Genomic DNA, 24,685 nt, shown 5'->3' with positions numbered 1-24,685 from the left:
TTACTTCACACCTCTTGTCTTGGGAACAAATACTATCTTATGCCATCAACCTCTCAGTCTTCTTCCTACCATATCATGTGCATTTATAGACTTTCACTAAATCTCCTATCTATTGATTCATACCCTCAAAGCTTCACAGCAGCTGAACCTGATTGAAAATCTTGCAGAATAAAAGTATAGCTTTGGAGTGAGTCGAACCAAAAAAGTTTTACTTGTTGTCATGCAATCTGTAGCTTTTATTAGAAACCATATATAACGCATCATATAGTGGGATGTAGTAATAAATTAACCTATTACCACTAGTTCATTTCTGACAAGCTCTTTATTGTGCCAGCGGCCAACACAGGCCCGTTGCGCACACAGATTTATACTCCCTTTCAGGGAGAGGTGATTTTTTCCCCCCCCCCACCAACACTGGACTTATAGCCCATATTCTGAGAAAGCTTTTAATGGCCCTTGATGAAGGATTTTTATGGTTTCTCTCTCCATTATTTTGCAGTTTATGCATTGATGATGTCTGCCCACAAGGCCCTGTAGGGATCTGCTTGAGTGAAATCATCAAATCCAGATTTTTCTTTCCTGTGAAGAAGAGCGCCTTTGATATGATAATGCAGTAGTATGGAGTTTTTTGACGCACCTGTGGGTAAGATGAAAAGCTCACAGTACCTGTAGGTCGGCTCAGAATTAAACATGCTTTGCTTTAAAGTAATGTGCCTATTCATAGACCAGTGTAAGATGACATCACTGGATCGTGATGACTTAGAGCTTCTAAAACATTGGAAAATGGCATTATGATGTTAAGGTCATTTTGTAAACAAGGTCATAAGTTCTCCACAATCTGTCGCTATCACTGTTTGGTATTGTGTTGCATTGCCTCCGCACATTTTCTTTGCTGTAGTTGTGTGGAAGTCATGTTTCTCCTTGTAAGATTTAAGGCCTGTCTCATCTCAAAGCCTCGCAGACTGGCCAGCCGCCAGGTGATAAAAATCTGTAATCTCATTTTAAACTCCCATAGACAGGAGCTTGTGGGACATCCATCAACTCTATAGAAGAAAGGGAGAATCAATATGGGGATGTGGTGTTTGCAACACCCAACCAATGAGGGCACAGGAACAATAAGGGGTGGCCTCTCTTTCGATTTCCCACTTAATTGTCCTTCTGTAGTTCCAGGGGATTTATGAAATTAGATCGTGGTTTAGCAGATGAATGCATTTGAATGAGCTTAGACACGATCAGATTGACTTTGTGTAGGAGCCGCTTGCATCATGTCTTCGTTTCCATTATGTTATCTCTGACAGTCTCATTTGTAATGTTGTTAACTGGGTGTCATGCACAATAGTGTTTGTTTCTGTATAGTGATGTATTTTCAATTCAGGACAGTTTGCTCATTTCCAAACATATTATGCAGGTTTTTTATACAAAATATTATCTCATTTCGCATATTGGGCTGCCAAACACTTCCTCTGAGTCGGCTGTTTCTGATTCAAATACTAAGAAGGGAGGAATTTGTGTTCAAAATTAAAAAGAAATGGCTGCTAGACCTTGAAGAACTTTGAGACAAGCCCTGGATGACGTGTTTAAGGTGTTCAAGTTTGAGGTATGACAATACCTCCTCCACCCTGCTTTTATGAAACAGTGGCAATTCCTAGAACCACAAATTATTTGTCATCAAGCCAATACTGTTGAATAATATCGAGTCTCTGCCTGATTTGTTGATATTTATTGCATCTTGTCAGGCGCTACATCAGAGATGGAAGTCAGAGATTTAGGATCTTTAGGATATCTTTGCTGTTCATAAGTGAAAAAGTTCTGAAACTGTCTGTGTGCAGAATTTAGTTAATCTGTGACATGCCCAGGCCAGAACATGTGACTAAGGCTGCCTGGCGCTTGACTAAATGTGGAGCAGGTTGGGTCTGACCCTGGGTACGTTCTAGACGACCGACTCCTGCATAGATGAAGCCTATGAAGCACCTTGAATTACAATTGGGATTCTGAAGATCTAAGGGGGGAGGAGGTTGGTGTTTGCAGATGTGAGGCTGTGAGAGAGAGTATGTCGGTGCAGGAAGTCAAGGGTGGGAGGTTTTTCTGGGATTTGTAGGTGATGAAGAGCAGTTTGATCATTTAGATCATTTGCTGGATGAGCAGGCGATGGAGGTTTGGATGGACTGGGGTTTGATCTCTGGTGCTGGAGGAGGTGAGCAGACGGGCAGCTGAGTTTTGGATGTATTGAGACTTGTTCAGGATTTTGTTGGATGTCTCACGTTGTGAGATGATGAAGGCGTAGATGAGCATTTCAGAAGCTGAGGAGGAGAGGGAGATTGGTTTTCAGATGTCAGAAGCCTTTTGTTGTGATGTTCGATGGAGATTGTTTGATCAAAGATGAGACCAAGGTTATGCAAAACAGGATATATGATTTGCTTGCTGTATTGCTGTTTGCAAACACTCACCCAGACAACTTCACCCTCAACACTGCCCTTATTTTGGTCCCCAGCAATATACGTGCCATAACATAAAATGGTCTGTTCATTTGTTTTGTTTGCATCTTTGTCTTCCTATTTATTTATTTTTGTTCCATTTGTTCCTTTCCTTTGTAAAACATCTTTGAGTATTCAGAAAAGCGCTATTTACATTAAAATTATTACTATTATTATAACATAGTTGCGATTACTGAAAAAAACTGTGAATATACTGTCTGTCACAGGATGAAACACACCAGCTCCAGACTTTGCTAATTTACCCGATCCATATGTGTAGGTGGTAAGGATGTGCCAGATGAGGTGACGAGAGATGTGAGAGTGTGTGTGGGGTACTGGTGTCTGCAGTGTGCTCTGTCATGTTCAGTGCAGCTGTTTTACACCCACAAACTATGTGGAAACTAAAATTGTACTTGGTGATATATGCACAGTATTAGAATATGATTTAAAAACTACTGTTAATTTGTACTGAAAAGCTTTAATCCTATTATCTTGGATTTCTAAAAGTGATGTTGATAACTCTTCTGCGCTCCAGGTTGCCGATGGTACACACATGGGAAGCATATTTAAGATTTAAGTAGAATAAATGATAACGTGGATCTATAATAAGCATACATTAAGTGAAATTAAATGTGTTAGAGGCATCCTTGTATGATTGGTTAAAGTTTCGGCCGAGGTGCGCACATTCTCCCATTTAGTTTGATTTTCAAAATCCAAAGTTTTGCGTGGGAAGTGACATACAGGCTCCGTTTTTTGCGCATGCAGCGTTTATAAATGAGTTATAAATGAGACCCCTGGATACAGCAGTCAACTCCCTCCCCCTCCCCCCTCCCAACACCAAGCTGTCAATCTCCTTCAGGAACCCACAGAGCACATCATGACTGATTTACACAGATTCACACCTGACCAGCCACAATATGACCTAGTGATGGGAGAGATGTATTTTGCATGGGAACCCCTTGGTTTAATACGTGTAATAAATATAATATGTGTGGGTGAGTATTTTTCCAGCTAAAAGGTCCTTGACACCGAATGCACCATGGATACTGTTCCAGCTGTAACTCTACTTTCATATCATTGGAGAGACATCAAAGGCTATTTCAAGCAATATTTTTTTGCATTATTATTATCATCATTATTGTGATGATGATTATTATTATTATTATTATTATTATTATTATTATTATTATTATTATTATTATTATTATTATCATCATCATCATCATCATCAAAATAACACTGCAAGGCAAGCAGACAGACAGATTTAACTACCATGTTCCCCTTGACCCTGGCACGGCGTCCTGTATTTATGTGGGTGATTCACAAGGGCCATAAATCTTCTGATTCTCTCGCTAGCGAGACAGTGCGAGTCATTTATGTGCCACAGGACTGCTATCATAAATAAAGAGATATATATATATATATATATATATATATATATATATATATATATATATATATATATATATATATATATATATATATATATATATCTCAGATGTTTCAAAAGACAAAAATTGAATATTATCCCTTTTATTACCAGCATTGCTAAAAAAAAATACAACCCTTCCATTGTATTGTATGCATCACATAAATTAAAGTCGGTAAACCCGATTCTTGTAAAATATCTTCATCAGTGTAACTTATTCAAGCAGGTTGTAGTAAATCCAATAGATATATTTTAGCTTACTGCGAAGGGTTTAAGCTAACCTATTGATCCTTCCACGTGTTAAGTTTATGCAGTTGTTTTAATTGATACATTTTTCAACTGGAGGTGAGCGTTGGGTTAATTGGAAGTGGATTTATGATTTGTACCCTCGGATGCCTCTTTAATGAACTAATTGCCCGCTTGGTTGGATCATCGATTTTATTCTAAAACTGCTATGTACTGGAAATACTCAAGCATATGTGTAGCGTGAAAGTGTTAATTTACAGAATGTGGTATGTGACCTCACAGCTGCACCTCACTTGACTGAGAAGCCTCAAGATGTTCAGAAGACCATTGATGATACTCTGGTGTGGGACTGTAAAGCCAGTGCGAAGCCCAAACCCTCATACCGCTGGATGAAGAATGGAGAGCTTCTGGACCCCATGGAGGCAAGTCATTTTTATAAAAACAGTAAATAACAATATGAATGTAGAAAGTATCCACATTTCCCCCTACCATGCATACACGCACGCACGTACGCACACACACACACACACACACAGAACAATAATCAGTCAAGAGCATTCCCCAGTCTTTTATTTTGTAGTATGTCTGGTACAATAATCAAGTATTGACTATATTTTCAAACCAGACGACTACTTCAAATGAAGGTTATGGAAATCACCTGCAGTCAAAGCTTCACCTCTGGGATTCTCTCTCACTTCCTGTAATACTATGTTTGAACCGCAGCCCCTACTTTGAATTGGTGTAGACTTTTCCAACACAGTTTATATCTTTATTGTTCTTTTCCACATTTAAGACACTATGCTATTTTCCAGACAAACGCGTCGACCTTTAAGATATATTATATCTAGTTCCATGAGACGTGTGCTTGGTATATAAACAGATGCAAAAAGTATTAATTTGAGCTCTCCAACTTTAATCAACATCCAATCCCCCAGTTTCTAACCTCCTTTTGACAGCATTGAAGTTGCTAAAATCTGCAAAGCTTCTTTTAATATTGTATTGTAATTATTAGCTGAGTGTCAGTATTTGTTTTCAGCAGCCCTTAGGCAGTTGAATAGATGTAGATAAACTTAATGTGTAGATGATGACAGTAGATTCAGCAGCATGTTACTTAAAGGATGCAGTGTGACTACATGTTTGCTTATTTTAGCTAAGGAGCACATAATAATCACAACTCACAGGTTTATACTTGGCAAGAACATGCTGCTTTGAAATGGCTGTATTTACTTGGGACTAAATTTGGCATTAAAAGTGTGCGTATGTGTGTGTTGGGGGAGGATTTGTATGTGTTTTGCAAAGAAGCCAAACTGATGCCATTTTCTGCCTGTCATCAACCAGAGACTCAACAATGTGGCGCTCAGTCCGTCCTATCTGCTTCTCTCAATTTTGTCATTACGTCTCCTCTCTCTGGGGAGGGTGAAAATGCCTTATCTTTCAAAATACATTTCACATTCAGGCAATTTGCCTTGTTTTGTGTTATTGTGCTGCTATAGTGATGCTACTTTCTGCCGAAAAAGAATGTCTTGCGTGAATCTAATATTTTCAATGTTTGGAGTGCGCAATGAGCCCAAAACCAGACTGTTGCTGTTTCGCTTAACATGTCTTTAATGGAGGAAGGTGGGTTTAGTATTCTGTTACTTGAATTAAAAGCTGAGATAATATTTGATATTTTCGGCAGTTAAATTAAAGAACTGAATCAAAATTCACACTGAAGAAGATTGCCTAGAAATAGTTATCTGCAAATCCTGTCTATGCAGCAAGTTAAATTTTAATCTGTACAAAGAGGCCTCATTGTCAGGAACCATTTCCTCTCTGTCATGTGTGGCTGTGACGAAGAGCCTCTCTTCTATTTGACACACACCGTGAACCACAGGAACCCTGTTTTACTCCACCTGTGCATCTCAAGTATTGATTTGTAAATAGCATTGTAAAAATGTATTTGGTGGTTGGCCATGGGAACATTTTCTCTGTACATGTGGCTATATTAATGAGGTGGGGTGTTACCATTTTCAAAATGCCACCATCAACAGCGGCAACAGTAAATCAATTTCCAAACCCAAAGGTCAGCGATGTAGAGAGAAGGAGAGGAAGGCCAAGGGGGCCATTTGTTATTCCTCATTAGAATGGATCAGTCCTCTTTCTCTCTCTTTCTTTTTTTTTTCTCTCTCTCTCTCTCTCTCTCTCTCTCTCTCTCTCTCTCTCTCTCTCTCTCTCTCTCCCCCACTCTATCTCAACATCTTTGGTGCTCTTTCTTTTGCTTACACTTTCTTTCAAGCTTTTTTTCTTCCTTTTTCCACCCTTCCTCTAACTCATTTTGGGCCACCTCCAAGAGGGAATTAAATGGCACAGAGGAGGGCTGTCACTTCAAAATGTCATACCGGTGAAACAAGGACCCACTCACGCTTGTATTTTTCCACTCCCCTTGCAGTTTCAAACATGAGTGTGTGTTTTTGAGATTTGTTCTACCTTTGACCTCCAAAGTCAGGGAGCTGCCTCCTGAGAAGTCAGTGCACATGCAATCAGGAACAGGATCATTACATCACCTGCATACAACAAAGCCTGTGATTTGCCTTTTCACAGCTCAACTTGAAACAGTGCTTGTATCAGAGAAAAGTCGAGAATAATTAATGATGCCATAAAGCAGACAAATGCCACCATTTGTCTCCAGTGATAAAGAGATTGTGATAGAGCCACCGCTGACTTTGTGCGGGCTTTTTAACAGGGCACTGGGTACAGAGCAGCGTAGTGTGGCACCAACCCATGCACTTACACAGATCTCTTTCATCTCCTTCTCCCCCCTGGGCCCTTGCACTGCGTAACCTAAAAAGAACCATCTATCATCTATTCAAAGTCGCTATGTCTCTATTTGTCTTTCTCTTTGTCATCCCATTGAACACATAAGCATCTAGTAAAAAAAAAACCTAAGGACTTGTTGTGTTCCACTTGGAAGCTGCTGCATACATCTTCACCCAGGACCCCCTCTGGCGGTGGGTTTAGCGCCAGGTCAGCCATGTGTCCGTGCCTCAGAGAGAGCCCTATTTGAAGTTCCTCAACAGTGTCTCTGACTGATGTTAAGGGACAGTCCTTGTCTTTTCAAGTGGCAGTGCTGTAATGATTCCATACGACAGAAAGACTGGCGGCAGGACCCTCTGGACTACTTTGTCAGTGACATTAAAAGGTCTGGCTACACTCAATGGAAAAGATCAAGGGCAAGAACAATGAGTGCTGCCACACTTAAATGGACACAACTATAAAAAGGGAGCAGAAAGTAGTGCCAATCCTTGTAAAGGTCAAAAGAAGCAGTGGGGAGAAAAGTACTTTGTTTGGGTATAATTATTATTTCTACTCTTTGTAGGCTTTTTCCAATTTGTATGCATTTATTTTTAAACACCATCTCATGCAGAATCTGTTTTTCCTAACACTCCGTGAGACTCGGTGGAGTACAACCAAGCAGCTTGCTGCACTTTATTCCAAACTAATTCCTCCGAGGTTTGATTTCAACCACCGTTTGATAATGTCTTTGTGCTATGTTAAGCAGAGGGTGGTTACATCTAGTCACTGCGGGGCTATTAAGACCACAGAAAATTAGCAGTGTTTCAATTATCAAGCCCCTTGAGGAGAGAAAAAGTGTGGCTAAAGCTTGAATTAGATCAGGTCATCCATCAGAATGAAACACTGCTGGTATCGTGGTACTTAACATGTCCATATATAGCCCTAATTACCCACCTCAAAGGGTTTTAGTCCAGCATTCTCATATTAGCACCTAGTATATGACACTGTTATGATACTAATTGCAGTGTTTATAAGCTATCCTTAAAGCAGATTTACACACTTTTTATATAAAATTAAAGATAAGAGAGAAAATATGTTTTTGCTATGTTTAATGGTTGTTGACTCAAAAGTACTAGATTAACCATGGCGTATAGTTTGGTCTAGATTGAGGTACATGCTTCAGACGCTGTTCCAAACTAGACATATGAAAAAAAGCTCATGTAATACTAACCTGATCTGCAGAACCACCTGAGAAGTTGTCATTGGAAAATGTTTGAAAAAGGACAACCACTTTGGCAGATTTATGAATAAACCATCTGTCAATAAAATTGCTGCAAAAGGAAGTTGGGAAAAGAGTGAAAACCTTCAGGGTCGTTCTTTGCTCTTCTTTCAATGAAATACTCTCTGGTTCTGATACAAACGATGCTTTAGCGGCATCTCCGCTTACCTCTTCTGGAGCTACCATTGCTGGTCCCCTCTGTGTTTTGTCACACACCGACGTGGACGCTGCTCTGGTAAAGCCAGAAAAGATTTTTATGTAATCTATAATTAATTTTTTTTCATGTGAGCAGTTCTTGCATGATCTCGTGACATCTCGAGAATCTAAGTAATAGTGTTTACAGTCACCTTTTTTACCTTGTGTAAACCCTTGAAAACAATAGAACAACAATACAAAAAAATAATAATAAATGGTAGTAATATTGCTGTTTTGCTGATGGCTTTTTTTCTCTTTTTTTTTCTTACAAAGGGCAAACATAAAACGAGTTAACCTTTGCACCACTGTAATAGCTATGTAATTGCTGGAAACTATCATCATCTTCAATGCTTACCAATAAGACATTTTATAGCTAAATGTTTAGTTCATTATATTGACATTTCCAGGCTTTAGACATAATTTGAAGAAGTTACATATCATGCATGTTACATGCAGATAATTGGCTTGTAGAATGTGAATGCTTTTATATATCAGAAAACCTTCATTATAATCCTTATTGATTGAGTATACTTGCACTCTGTGTTCTGTTTATTTAATGGAAATGTTATATGAACAGGTGTCAGTCCTGAGGGATTAATGTCAGCTTTGCTAAAGGATCATCCACTGAGGTCTCTCAGGCAGCATTTTAAGGGCCAGAATAGCTCATGTGAATCTGAGGCTGGATACTGTAACTGGTAATATACTGTTTGCATGGAAGCTCTGAGGGTGCTATTTTCCTTTTATCTACAAACTGATTAAACTCCTGTCTTAGCTCCAGTAATGAATATTTTTTACGATAGCAATGGATCCAATGACTGCATGTAAGGCGGGTTACTGTTGTGACAAAATCTGTGATTAGTCAGCCTCTCTACATGACCTCAGCAGCAACAGCAGACAGGCACAGTTAGATACTACCTGGTAATAGCTTATTATGGAATTAGTCAAAAAAAGATGGTGAATGTTGGATCCAGGTGGCCAGAAACATGACTCCAAATAGATTAAAGTTGCTCAATGTTTGATGCATGTAACAAATAGGTGATTGTTACTAATACGTAAGACATAAAACTTGTGTGTGGTTGTGTGTGTCTGCTACGTTCTGATTGTAAACCTTGGGCTGTACTTAAAGGCAACCACTCAAGCCTCCTGCTGACTCTTCAGCTTGTCTAAGCCTGTTTAGTGTTTGTTGACAGGTTAACACAGCAGATTCCTTTTTCAATTGTGGTGCTAAAAGTGTGTGTGTGTGTGTGTGTGTGTGTGTGTGTGTGTGTGTGTGTGTGTGTGTGTGTGTGTGTGTGTGTGTGTGTGTGTGTGTGTGTGTCTTTAGCAGGACAGGGTTCAGGTGAATAATGGAGTGCTGGCGATCAGTAACTTGAATCTGGCTGACATCGGCATGTACCAGTGTGTGGCAGAGAACAAGCACGGCCGAATCTTCACCAACGCGGAGCTCCGAGTCATAGGTAAGACCAATGTGACAGACAATAGTTTGTGACCGTCATATTGGCAGATTATTTGCGACACATGTTCTTATTTTTGTCTGCAATTTTGGAAGTTGGAGAAGTGTGCCCTAGTCCTATTCTCGTTGATATCTATCAGTATATGAACTGATATAACTATCAGTTCATAGATTTTAGATACCATTCGTTTTAATTTCCATTTACAACTTTTGTTAGGAAACTTATATTTTCAAGTGTCTATTTATTTTAGAGTTACTAACTTAAGAAGCAAAGTAATTCAGATCCCCTTGTAGAGAACTAAAACAAGAAAATGGACTCAAAATTCAGCATGCAGCAAGCAAAATTACAGTCAAAGTAGTTTCAGACTTAAGAATTGGCAAACAGATAACATGTATTCAGACCAACAGTAACATGGAAGACTGAGATACTACAACTATCTGAGCAAGAAGAGTTGAGCCTATATGTCACTAATTCATTTATACCTGTACATCATAAACAAATTTAGACTTTTAATGAATTGTGACACCTTGTTTGTGACGACTAGCGAAGGAATCAAAAGATTTCTGTCAATCTATCAGTCGACTAATCTGTGCGGCTGTCCGCCACACTCCTCTTCCTCACAATTATATTCTGTTCTGCATTAGAAGGTATGGGATCTGACAATCTACCTGCTAGAGAATAAGACCAAAACCAAGTGTTTTTAAAGAGGCCAAGGTGCCATCTAGACAGGAGTCCTTAATAGCTTAAGTGTTACTATTATTGTCAGTGTTGCTAAACTATTGCAATTTCCATCCACGTTTGTGTCACCATCATGCTATCTGGGTGTGTTATCTCTGTCATGAAAACATTAAAAAAGAGTAAATGTATAAATGTTTTACTTTGTTCATGTGGCCCCTAAACACTAGAGGATCTTGCCACATTCATGTAATATACATGAGGAGAAACGCATCTTATTGAAACTACAACTCCTCCAAGTCTGCTTTAAAATATGAGTTCATATAAATTCCACTGATGTGTTATGAGAACTAGGGTTAGAGGAAAACCCTACATATGTATCAGGATGTGTATTGCTGTGTACTGACGTGCATTCGGATGTGTTGGCAGGTGCTCAGCCATGTCACTGGCGCCAGGCTGTGTGTTCACTTTAAAGAGCTTTCTGCTGAGTCGGTACGCATACAAAACAGCTCCATACGGCGGCGCCTTAGTAATTAAGGCCTAGAGGAGCAGCAACAAAGCCTCCCTCTTGTTTTACATTCTCTCATTTCTGCCTCGGAGCCCCATGTCTTAATTCTTAATGGATAATGCCCTTCTAAGGAAAATTCATGGAATAAAAAACAAACAAACATTGTCTTTCAAATAAAATGTCGTCTTAAAAATGATGTGTGTTTTCTTGCAATCATTGGTGAATATCTGTGTGTTCGTGTGTGTGTGTGCAAATACGTGCACATGTGTGGAGAGAAGAGGATGTGAAAGCTGACCAACCAAATGGATGGAGTGGCCTGTATGTTTTTAGGATGCTCTTTCAGGCTAATTTCCCCTTTAGCTCGAGCCTCTTTGCTCCTCTGCATCCTTCTACAATAATTTAAACCTCAACTCAGTTGTGTTTTCTTCTTCTCCTGTCTCCCTGGTATACTTACACTCCTCTCTTTCCACTCTTCCTGTCAGCCATCGCGCCAGACTTCTCCCAGAACTTGTTGAAGGCCCAGACTCTGGCCCGACAGGGTGGCGACGTTCTGATAGAATGCAAGCCCAGGATGTCTCCTCGGGGTGTCATTTCTTGGAGGAAGGCGAAGGAAGCCCTGAGAGAGAGCCACAGGTACCATGTTTCTTTGTGTAGACCAGCAATGTGTGCAAGTGTGTGTAGGACCACAATTGTTTAGTTTTGTCTGCTTTACTAGCAGACTTGTATTTCTTCGACTTGTTATTTTATTTTTCCCTACTTTGTATTCATGGCGACCAATGACAAAGAACAGAACCACAGTGTGACACAATGCAATTTGAATTGCGTAACACATTCTGCACTCCACCACTTTGCTCCTGCTATCTACATCTGTTCCCTCCATTGTCCTTTTCTCTCCTGGCTGTGCTCAGAGCTGGTTTCGGTGCTGTTTACTTGAGGTAATTGGCCGTTCCTAGACTCCGGCACTTGGATCAATGCACTGATCCATCAGCTCATTAGCCGCATGTAAGGCCTGGAGGGTCATTAGAGCGCGAGGCAGTCGATGATCCAGGCTTCCATAGAGACAAGGAAGAAACAGGTGAAATCCCCAAAAGGACTGATCAATGGCCAGCCGCTGAACAACATACATTATTGTGTGATAATAGTGGTGACAACAGAGGAACTAGCTGGACCCTTGTTTATTTAGAAAGTCAGGTTAAATGCAGATTTTAAAAAAAAAATGCTAATCAGACAAGGAAAACCTCCCGCTTGTCCCCCGTAGATACAATACTAGTCGAAGCACCAGGAGGATGTCAGTGATTGATCAGGATTCATACTGTTTCTTCTCACATGGCGGCAATCTGGGAAATGCGCAATGATGGTAGAATGCACCTTCAAACAACATCTCCTTCATATCTTTAGCATTGCGGGAAGTGAATTGGACATATACGTTTGCTCAGCTTCAAATGCACAGTCAACTGCACAAACAACCAATTACAGATAATAGACTGTATACCTCTGTGTCGCCATTTTCTGAAATGTCCCCATTTGATGATATTTGCACTGTTGCAGTTCTCACAAGCTTGAGACATTCAACAAGTTTAAACTGGAAGAGCCAAAATGCCCTGATGTGCTTTTTTACTTTTAGTTGCTGCTCTAGTAAGCTTTTTTGAGATAGTTTTAACTTCCTTGTGTGCTTTCAAATTGTGTCATTTGTATAAAACACAGTGTTGTCTTTACAAATCACTCAATGAGGCATTCCCATATTCTGTTTGATACTGTCTTTTACTTTGTGCAGGAATGTAACAACAGGGGGCAAAGCACACCTGCGGGCACATGTGGTGACGTAGTGGGAGTTCAAATTTCTCATTTGATATGGGATTAATTGTTCAGCTGGCTGAGCAGCTTTTTCAAACCTAACCTCTGGAATATCCGTCACTAACACAGTGGGACTCCAGCAGGTTTAGTTTTGTCTCAACTCCCCGTCAGACACTGTTTAGGAAACAAAAGGTGCAATGTGATTGTTAGTAAAGGTGCCAGGTTGATAGTATTGGGTTACAGAAGAGAGATGTTTTCTTGAGGCAGAATCAGCATGAAGACTGTGTGTTGCAAACGCCTGCTAAATGTTGGGCTCATCTCGCAGATTTATCATCCTCTTAACTATTGAAAGGAAAACGCATCCAGACCGCAATGTGCAATATCAATCGCGCTCATAAAGGTGAGATTTCCCATTCGAGATTTAACGTTACAGCCCTTCCCTGAAGTGGCTGAGCGGCATACAAGATGTTAGACTTTGACATTATTGCAGCATCTCTCACAAACCTATTCCCCTGTTCCTGGCTCGTTAGCATTTACTTCCCTCCATATCAAAATGGAGCTGCTACCAATGCTATTAAAGTGGTGGCACAACACTAATCCATCCCCACTGGCTCAACTAAAATACCCATAATTCCTTCTAATCTTCCAGGGATAATGTTTTCAAGGATCTGCAGCAGGGGAGAACAAATCAACTAAGAACAAAGCAGGATCTGATTAGTTAATGAAATCTCGTTGCGGTGATACCTATATCAGCTCATATACTAGGCAGGTATAACAAGATTGCCTTATTACAGGGTTGCTGTGCACTTATGCAGGGAGCTATGAGGTTAACGATGAAGCGCTTACCTTAATTTAATTTATCTGCTGACCGATGCCAGCTATTGTAAAACGGATATAGGAAAGAGCTCTCAGGAATATTACCTTTTAGATTGAACCACTGTGTTTAAGATTGTTACGCAGAACAGTATGTATTGCTTCATCATGTAATGTGCATCAATTTGTAATCCTGCTCCTAAAACAGCAAGAGCCTTCTGGATGTGTTGCCAATACAGAACGTGCATTGCTAGCGAATTAAATAAGCAGTTCCTAGTAATATACTAAGTTAATTATCCAATCCCTCTTAAGTGGGTAAATAATGTTTTTTCATTTACAGCCAGGCTTCGTAGTTTTTGTTACACCATGGAGAGGCAGAGAAGGCTTTTAGATTACAGCCAATAGCTCACTTTAACGCCGGCCAATAAGGTTGAGGTAAAGTGCTTGTTTTCACATTGCTCAAGTTTAATGCACCACACAAATTCCCCCAATATCTTAATTGCTCCAGGGCAACGTTTGAAAGAAAAGGGAAACAAGTGATAGCATTTTCAGACAAAATAATACACCTCATATCTTTATTTTGCTCTGTCCCATTTTTTGCTTTGGTGAGGAGGAAGCTTGACATAGGCTACCTCCCATTTTAATGGCAAGTCTTATCCTTGTGATCTCTCGTATCAATAACTCTTTGGTAGAGCCCATTACAAAGGAAGGCCGTCAGTTCAGTTAGGAGACTATATCCCCGGCTCCACAGGGGTATTTTTAATTCTTCCAGCCTTTAAGGCGATGTAGGTCATTACTGATCATTTTGGGAAGTCCAGGGGCTGCCTTCAAGGGATCTTTAGGAAAAAAAAAGGGTTTAAGTTCTACTTTCAAACCAGTTATGTTTGAAACATCGGCTGAACCTCATTAAACTGTTGTGCATTTCAGAAGATGACATGAGAGCTTTTAGTGAGGATTTGCAGGGCAAGGCATTTATCAAGTAGGTAATTAAATCTAAGAAGTCCAATGTGGTCAGGAAATTGTTCCACTGTACAAAGTCAATTGACAGGTAGTTTTAAAGATTGGTGGAATACAATTCGATCAACTGGCACGACTTTTCTGACCAAATAAATTAACTGCAGATAGATTTTCTATCGTGGCTCGACTTTGTAAAAGAGGTAAAGCTCTTTGTGCTTTGCATCCATCAAAAAAAGTCAATAACACATTTCTCCCACAAGCATTGAATGTTTACCCAGGGCTTCAAGACAGAAATCATACAACAATGAATATGCTCCCTTTGCCGGTTAAACCGTGGCATCACAATGCAAATCTGTCACAACTGTTTCCCATCATGAAATATTTGTGCAAATGAGGCTTAATGGTTATTGTTTGTTTGTAATAACTTTGATAACACAAGGCCAAATTAATTATGAGCTCAACAAGCAGTGGCTGTCCTGTTAGCTCCAGGGAATTCATTGTGAACACTGGTATTCCAGGATCCCTGCAGGGAACTTCCCTCATGCCCGCCTCCTCTGGGGAGATAAAGAGCTGGTAAAGGCTCCGTGTTGCTTTAGGACATCTCAGCAAAGCCGATTCTTGACTCCATTGTGACAACTGGAGGATGAACGCTGTAACAACTAACCTCTCCTGCCTCTTTAATTCTTTATATTCTCTCGAGATTTACAATAGATATTTAGTGGTAATCAGTGGGTGCTGACTCCAATGTGTTGTCAGCACATTGCTGCAAGAAGTACAGTTTAGTTCTGTACTTGAGTCATTTTATTTTGAACTTGTGTCTGATTTTCTCCACGGCTGTTTTTTTTTAACAAATAGAAAACAGGACCACTTTGTCTTTAATTACATTATAGCATGTTTCTTCTGTATATCAAACTCCATGAAACCTCCATTCAGGTTGACAGATAAGCCACATTAGGACAGCTACCTCAGCTATAATTAGTTAACAAAGCAAATGTAGCTTGATCATGCACAGTTTCAGCTCACTGCTGACACCTTTATCAGGACAAACATATTAAGTCTGTATTTATTTCAGCCTCCTTACTTTAACAAACAAGATAATAGAAAACACAATAATTACCGCCACCACACAGCCAGATAGAAGCACTAGGTCCGGGAAGAGCGTGTGGGATGTTAGCAAAAACTTAAATGGATGAGATTATACCCAGTAATTACAGAGACAAAAGAGAAAGAACAAAATGTGTTTTCAAGATGCGCAGAAATGATTTAATAAGAAGAGAGACAAAACGGATCAAACTTGGGCAAAGATAGATCCTTTTGTGATACGTTACAACCAGCTAATATCATTTGTATCTGATCATCACTTGATGGAAAAAAGGTTTAAAATGAATGGATCTGTTGCTTAAATAAATCCTTTTAGCTTTTAATTGAAGCATTCTGTGCAGTGTAACAGCTGTGCCCAGTTTTCCACTAAAACGAGGCAATGCTTTTTTGGCATGACAGTAAATAGAATTAATCAAAGCATTTTTTCACCTGTGGCCCTGCCATTCATTTCCCTTTTATGAACTAGGTGTGTGTGGCTTCCACCAAACTGCGTCCACTTTACTGACGTTCTTCTTTTATCCTCCATCCTTGACTTGGCTCAGATTGTACTAAAAGGGGCAAAATGAATGTCATGTAATTGCCTTACATGTTCTTTGTGGACGTTCTTGTGTATGCACTTTATTCAAGGCCCTGCTGATATGCTTTTAAGGATTCATCCGCCTCCAAATGTTTAACGGTGGCCATCATCATTTGCAAAGTTTAGTATTTCAGCTCAAATGTGTGATTATGTTCAAGTGCGTGAAAGGAGAAAATAAACTGTGCTCATGTATGAATTTGCTTGACGCTCTGAGATGAAATGATAGTCCTTAGATGAAATCGAAACATGGAAGACTGGAAGCATAAGCACTTTGTTCAAGCAGTGCCTTGTTGCTGACCTATCTTTCACATTTGGCTTTACGTCACTCAAGCACCTTGTTGGCTGGTTAAGTAGAAGCAGTACTCTCTCTGTCGGAGGGAATCTGTCAGGCTTCACTGATGACACCCGTAGATGAAATGAGAGTCTGGTGGTTCAACTTATAACCACAAAACCAAGCGGGTCGAGCTTGTTGCTTTGCTAGTAAATATTGACTGATATAAAAGACTCTGTTGGTCTTTCATGCCAGTCAATTCAGTTCTAATCCAATAACTGTTTGGGTTTATTTTGGTACTTGTTTGCACTGACTTTAACTTTTCTTGTCCAGGTTATAATTGAACAGCTTGTGACCTTTTAGCAGTCATTGCATGTCATGATGTATGAACCTAACAATAGTATGAAATACTAGATTTAATTGTCTTGTTTTGGGCTGCAACTTTGTTAAAATTTGTTTTTTTACCGTGTATTATGCTGCAGCTACCTCTTTTCTTCATGGTGTTATTTGGGTGAGGGGTCTTCACCATCATATTGCATCATATGCAGGAAACCTGGAGGAGCTGTATTAAAATGAACACCTTGGCATGAAGTACAGGATATATGACAACCAGCGTTTCGTAGAGAAAAGCCCCATTGCATTGAAATGTTTCCATTGCATTTTAGTGTATTTATGTTTGCTGAAGCAATGTAACATGTAACACTTATACAGTGTGAGTAGATCTATAACATTCAGTGTTTAATAATCCCCCTTGACATCCCCTTGAACTCAAAAGGAGACTTTTCACCCACAAAGTGAACCTGCACAGTACTCTGTGCAGGTTCAGCAACTTAAAATGAACTAAGATAAATTCAGGCTAAAGTTGAAAAGTTGAAATGCTTGAGAACACTGGACTCTTCTCTATTTTATATATATATATATATATATATATATATATATATATATATATATATATATATATATATATATATATTAGTGTACTGTCAGTTGGCCTCATACGGTGATATATATTTATATATGTTGTTTTTTTTTACACACAGAGTTACTGTGTTGGATAATGGCAGCCTACGGATTTCCAATGTTTCTAAAATGGATGCTGGACTCTACACGTGTGTAGCCAGAAACCAGTTTGGTGTGGCGAGCAGTGCTGGCAGCCTTTTGGTTAAAGGTAAAATATTGTTCTTCTTTTTTTACTTTGGCTTCAAATGTCTGCCCTTGCTGATTTACTGTAAATGGCAGCTGTATATTGCTTGTTTATTGTTTGTTATCCCTAATAGCTGTTTCCCTGGTAACAACTGCTCTTACACTACAGCGACAGTAAATATTACAGCAACAATCTCTATCTATTAAGACAATACTGGTATTATCCAAAACAGCACAATTGCATAAACACCAAACATGCAAGATATTTAATTAACACTGAAAAAAAGATGAACAAGAGCAGTGAGACACAACCGCCCAGTGCTGCATTTAAGATGAACCAGCACTGACCCTTCTGCACACTCCATGTACTCACACAGTGAAGCAGAGTTACTGTAAAGAGTTCCCTCTTCCTCCCTGACAGATATACAGTCCAATTAGTTGATTGGCAGTGGCTGGAGGAAGCGAGACATGAAGCTCATTGCGCTCATGCGCCTCCATGTTTAATTCATACTTTTTGCACCATGGCTCATAGCCATGCTCGGTTTGTTTAAGAGTTCAATCCATTCAAATCACACACTTCTGCAGAGCAACGCATTTTTCTACGTCTTTCTAAAGAGCAGAGTCAACAACAGTGTTCTATTAAAATGCCTTTTGGTGATTCCTCTTCACAAGTGATATGAATTGCAAATTGGCTTGCATAAAAGCAGAATTTCATTTATTTAATTTTCATGTAAAGAGGCGTTACTGTACATGTACTGTACTGTTGTACAATGTACTGTATATTTGTATGTATGTCTATTAATTGTGTTGGTCAGCGTTAAATGGTTAATTATTATTTCTTCAAATCCTGTACTTAAGTATGAATTCAAGGTACTGCAAAAGCATATTAGTTTGTAAGAAAGACTCAAAGAGATCTAAAATATTAGTCATTGCAAGTTAGATCTCGGCACCATTATGTTACCTTCTGCTTACATGTCAGTATATCCATAATCTTAATTATTAACGCTGAAAGAAAACGTGTACAATAAATAAAGACCAAAATGATTAGTCCTCCAGAATGTTTTGCGTTATTGATTACTCTGTAGATTATTTTTCAATTAATTGTTGAATTGTTTATAACATGTCATCACAGTCCAATAAGACCGACTAAATCATGAATTTTTTGATAAGCAGGAAGAAGTTTTGTAGTCTAAAATGATATATTACATTAAAACGTTGTATTATCAATCAACCACTATATTGAGAGAAAAACATGAGAACACCTTTAATGTCAATTGAAGATGAAAAAGTTAAATTGTTTCATTCTTTTACCTTTTTACAATAAAGTATTTTATGTATTTCAGGTATATTGGCATAGCAACACATTCCAGAAATGAATATGCTAATTCAATTGAAAACATTAAAACCCTGCATGTATCCATACAATAAAAACCGTGGCCATGCTCAGAATACACTGAAGGTAATGAGGGAGCCAATTTGTGATTTTCCTTCCAGTCATAACTCGAAATGAGCGTGACAGCTTAGCAATCGGAAGCAGAAAGTTTTCCACCCTCTCATTTTGCTTCTGGTGCCAAACTTCCTTAATACTCACCTGGAATGCACTGCCATGACCAGTCGGTTCTCCTTTGGGGGTGTGAGATAAACAAGCTGGCTTGTTTTGACAGAGCTGAATACAGACCTTTACTCCCTCTGACAAGCTGCATTGGCTTCCCTGTCCATTAGTTGCTTATGACATGCATGCATAATTCACATCGGACTAGTGTATGGGCCTCTCAGCCTGTGCTCTATTCTGTGCACCGCACTGCTGTTGAATGAGACATACAGCCGAGATGGACCAAAGATTATGTTGATGCGCTCCACACTGTGAATGAAATAGGATGGCTTTTTGTCTCGGCACAAAGAGCCAAATTATAGACTCGGCTCTGACCTGCAGTAATGGTTGAGTTTTTCCTTTTGTTTATTTATTTCACTGTCGTTGTTCAGTGATACATCAGACTATACTCTCCTCTGAGTTATTAAACTCAAAGAAAGAGATGCAATATAGGCTCACTGGCAGACTGAAAAGTAATTTATCTTGTTTATTTTAACATCTAGGACAGGATTTGACAAAGGGCAGGATTTGTTTTTGAGTGTGGCATGTTTTCGCAATTATTTCTCAATCTTCAGGGAACATAAAGCAGTATAAAACACGCTTGCTGAAAAAAAAAAAGTGTATTAGTCTATATACAGATTACAGTCTAGGCTGAAAAAGGTATATCTCACTGTTACAAGCCCACCTTTCTAACTCAGTGCCCCCTGTTTACAGAGCCGACGGGGATCACCAGTCCAGCAGGTCATCTGGACGTGACCGTGGGGGAGAGCATCGTGCTGCCCTGCCAGGTGTCTCATGACCCAACGCTGGACCTCAAGTTCACCTGGTTCTTCAACGAGCAGCTCATCCACTTTGGAAGCCACTGGGCGTATTTTGAAAAAGTTGGTGGAGTAAGTGCAATGATGTCATTGTGATAAAGAAAATATGAGAGGAAATGTGCGTTGCAAGAGACCTGTGAGCTACATGCATATGTTTTATTGAGTAATTATCTTTGAACATTTCATTGTGGCAGAACAAAAAAATACTTTTCAAACACCAGCTTATCGTGTTGGCCACATAAAATACACACACACTAACACACACTCGCACACGCACACACACACTTCTTTATTGCCTTGATAATGTTTCTGCTTTCTATTTGAATGTGGTGACTCTTTGCTTATGACTTAAAAAAGCTTTCAGCATCTGAAGGCAGGCTTAAAGCAAAATCATATGCAAACAGTTACATCCTGAACAACACTCAGAATGTCATTCTCTACAAACCCACGTACTATTAAGTATGACATTGTACATGTACATGTTTATTAGTTAGTCAAAGAAACATATTTAAATATAAATATTTGGTAAATAGTCGGTAAAATCAGGGGTGTCAAAGTAATTTCAGTTCATGGGCCACATACGGCCCAGTTTGATCCTAATCGAGCCAGACCAGTAAAACCATTGCATTATAACCTATAAGTAACAACCCCTTCAAATGTTTCACTTTCGTTTAGTTTTAAAAAGTACAAGAACATTAACATTCACAATTAATAAACAATCCATTTGCAAAACAGATGAGCATTCTGGGATGTCTCGCTGATCCCTCGGCTTTGACTACCGACAGACGGCTGTTACTTCAACTGACAGCGATTAATCTACTTTTTTTTCTGTACTCATTTAGTTCTTGTGTTTCTCGCCATGAGTCTGATAGTGATACTGAATATTAGATTCTTTGAGCTTTTCAAGTGTTTTTTTTTCTTGGAAAACTCGACAGTGACACCTATTTTCAGTGGCGACATCTGCATGACCAGTAACCTAGTCTTGACAGTGTTGCATTACATAGGCTGTATGTAAGCACATGGTATCTAAGATAGGGACTGTTACCTTTTTATTAGGACGCCCAGTGAACAAATATCGGACATCTCTGCAATTGTCCCACTTTGCAAAGTCATTCAGTGGGCCACATTGGACCTTTTGCTGGGCTCGTTCTGGCCCTGCAGCCTTATTTTTGACACCCCCTGGTTTAAAGTGACTCATAAGGAAATAAGTTATTTGAACTGCAGTAAAATAATCGCTAACACATTTACTTCTCAGTCCTCTACAGCTTAATTACAGTTTCAGCTTTTAAGAGGCAAAGTATTGAACACTTAATGATGAATCATACAGATTATTTTTTTCTATTTGACTGAGCAAGAAGTCTCTGCGTTTGCCTGTTTTGCTTGTTAATAACATTTCCTCCATTGACAAATGCAGCAACCAAATAATTAAATATGCAATGCCCAGCCATGCATTACATTTGATCATCTAACACCAAATATTTCTTCTGTTTTAATTAGTAAAAGCAATTATGAGGTCTTTGCTTCTTTATCACCTTTTGCTTTGTTTTTTTGTTTTTTTTTCTGCATTTGGCACAATAACACCACCAAGAGCTTCATAATTACATTTAGCCCTGTAGTTCATCTAAACACTTGACTCTTTTGCATTAAACCCTTGCCAACATGTTGAGGTAGGGAAACCATTGCGATACTGATAGTAGAAAGTCACATTACTTTAAGGTTTCTGATCTATAAGGAAACGTTGCGGGCAATACAACATTATACAGATACTTTCTTTAGAAGCAGGCATGCTTTTCACTATTGATAGTCTGCTGTGAAATTAAAGAGATTAAAACTTGAAACATGCAATAGCAGTAAGTCATTGGCTTATATGTGGGGAGGCATTATCGATGGAGCAAATGTAAGATCTAAGTGCCTTCTCCCTAAAGATATAAATCTTGACTTTGTACACCCTCTGTAACATTTTCTAAATGTTCAGATATCTGTTGCAAATACAGAGATGAAATATGCCTTCTCTATTCATAGTAAACTGAAGAATATTCATTTTAAGAAGGTGAGTGAGTCATAACCCTAAACCTTCTAATATTGTAATTGTATACCTTTAGCAAACATCAAACAACAAACCTGATGGCTCAGAAATTGAAACATATTTGGCACAATTACATATAATGGGCTAATGCTATTTTCAAATTTACTATGCGGATGATGACAGAGTAGTATCGTTAAAAAAGCCTGCACCATCCTAATTGAAGTCTGCTGGTAGTGAATTTACTGTATCCTGCAAGTGTTGAATATGAAAATGATATGCCTCCAGCATTTTGCCGTTCCAAATAGAGATGTGCTCCTTGCATGTTGTAGCGCTTATTGCTGCTGCCAGAGCTGCAGTCACACTACTGCGGTGGCTGTGATTGATAAAATGATGGGACTCGTGGTGTCTATTCAGTCCATCTGGAATTGGAAGACATTTTTAAGAACAGCAGTAGAGAGCTAACTGAAATATACTTTCCAGCAGAAATAAGATGCTGAATATCTTTGGTCTGATATGAGATTATATTACTGTGGTGGTAGGGGCGTGGTTATGCTCAGCTGCAGAGGGGTGTGGTTGTGGGTGATTTAGGGGACAGGTGCCGGGTATGAAACCTGATTGCTCTCAGCTGATGCTGATGATTTTTGTCTCAAAATAAATAGCAGTGAGAAAGACGTTGAAGGGACCGGGGGTAACTGCTGCCAGAGGGTCTGTGAGAGTTGGTATAAATAAAGACCAATACCCATGAAATATCTGAAGTGCTGAGTTATTGTGCAGGGGGGAAACTCACCGAGGGAGCAGGACCTTGTTACAGTGGCCACCGTACCACACGCCTCTGCATCTGAGCATAACCGCGCCCCTACCATCACGATTACTTAATTAGAACGAAAAGGAGGTGAACAAACTCCAGTGAAACATAGGTTCGGGTTCAGTCTGAAGTTGAACCATATTATATACATTATGTCAGCATTGACAGAAAGCAATATAGCACTGCGTTGTAGATAGACTTTACCTGAGAAAGAGAAAGCCACACAACATACATTTACTGTATTGTGTAGGACTTTTTTACTATCTCACTTAATTTAATAAGTAAGCTTCAAGGTTACTTTTTCCTTGCTAACATTGAGACATCTGTGACCTACTTCATCCCGGGTTATATTATTTTAATGATGGCAGGGAGTTTCAAAGAGGGAATGGCTTGCAGCAACTACATTTTTATCTTCAGAAAATGTCCCTGACTATACATCAAACTAATTATCGACTCTTATATTGTTTCACAGTCTCTTACTTTTATAGATAAGCCATCAATGAACGTTAAAGTTCAAAGCTAATAATGCATTTGGCATTGAATGGTTGTCCGTAGAATACATTGAATCAGAAGGAATAAAAGGGAAAGAGCTTGAAGAAGAAAGAAGAGCTTTTTAATTTCCAGCAAAGAGCTATCCTCATAAATGATAAAAAAAAAAAAAACTTCACTCAATCATTTTGCAGTGTCCCTGGACTTGTGCTTTGCCTTTCTCTTCTTCGATAATGTAATAAATTGAATGCTGAAAGAAATCACTGTGACATTGCACTTGTTGCCGCAGTCCTTTTATTTCATTTTGCAGCATTTTACTGACTTACTACTGTACTTTCTTACTGTTTTTGTCATCTTTCTTCCTAACTTGTGCACTGACAGCGCTCGGCTGGTGACATCATGATCCGGAACATTCAACTGAGGCATGCTGGGAAATACACCTGTGCTGTTCAGACCAAGGTGGACAGTGTGTCTATTGCCACTGATGTGGTAGTCAGAGGTAAGGATGCCCCCCAGAATCAAACAGGAAAAATAAAGATGAAACCTGAAAGTGAAGTTTTTTTGTTGAAATTATGGCACAACCACGATATTTAAACGCAACATCGCTGCATGTAGCTACATCTACAAATCAAACTGACTAGTCATTTACAAAGACATTTTTTTTCTTCATCACATCCTGATAACCCTGTGATTAACCTTGCAAACAGCCACGTGGGGGACCACTGCTCTCGGGCATGTTGTGATCTTTTTGGATTTCCTTAATTGTATGACAATAAACTGCACAATTGTGTTATTTTGCTTTGCTTTTAGATTGTTTGTTCTTTTCTGGTCATTTTTGGACTAGTGGTAGTTCTGTATTGCACTTACAGCTTTCCAAATACTCTCTCTCTGTGATCAGTTTGTAACATCTGCTGTAATTATGGACTCACCAACTATGTATCTCATTTCCGCCTCATATCTTCATTAATCTCTACAGGTCCGCCGGGCCCCCCTGTTGACTGTCAAGTGACCGAGGTGACAGAGACCACTGCCTCTCTGTCCTGGGGACCCGGGATGGACAATCACAGCCCCATCACCAGCTACACCATCCAGGCCAGAACTCCCTTCTCTCTCGGGTGGCAAACCGTTACCACCGGTAGGCTGGTTTCATCTGACAGTCTGACTGCCGGTTGAGTGGATGTAAAGTTATTAGATAAAAAAAAAAGGGGGAGAGGGATGTGACTGGTATCCTTTTCAAACGCCACACATGAAGTGGATAAATAACACAT

The 24,685-nt window shown here is 39.3% G+C and overlaps 1 protein-coding gene across 2 annotated transcripts in view; it reads left to right on the top strand.

Moving 5' to 3' along the window:
- Positions 1-24,685, top strand: part of cntn3a.1 (contactin 3a, tandem duplicate 1) — a 69,255-nt gene that overhangs the window by 37,166 nt on the left and 7,404 nt on the right. Inside the window, exons 9-15 of one of the 2 annotated variants that reach the window (XM_068597087.1) lie at positions 4,432-4,571; positions 9,723-9,852; positions 11,515-11,665; positions 17,586-17,713; positions 19,994-20,169; positions 23,799-23,916; positions 24,394-24,552. In XM_068597087.1, coding sequence (XP_068453188.1) covers positions 4,432-4,571; positions 9,723-9,852; positions 11,515-11,665; positions 17,586-17,713; positions 19,994-20,169; positions 23,799-23,916; positions 24,394-24,552 — 1,002 coding nt within the window. Of the gene's footprint in view, positions 1-4,431; positions 4,572-9,719; positions 9,853-11,514; positions 11,666-17,585; positions 17,714-19,993; positions 20,170-23,798; positions 23,917-24,393; positions 24,553-24,685 lie in introns of both variants that reach the window. The other variant, XM_068597086.1, reaches the window with a different exon arrangement.

This window comes from Clinocottus analis, unplaced genomic scaffold (genome assembly GCF_023055335.1).
Source record: "Clinocottus analis isolate CAN_PGR_092001 unplaced genomic scaffold, fCliAna1.0.p SCAF_4, whole genome shotgun sequence".
NCBI classification, from domain to species: Eukaryota; Metazoa; Chordata; class Actinopteri; order Perciformes; family Cottidae; genus Clinocottus; species Clinocottus analis.
Note: the sequence above shows the minus strand (reverse complement) of the source record. Positions and strands in the feature narration are given on the sequence as shown.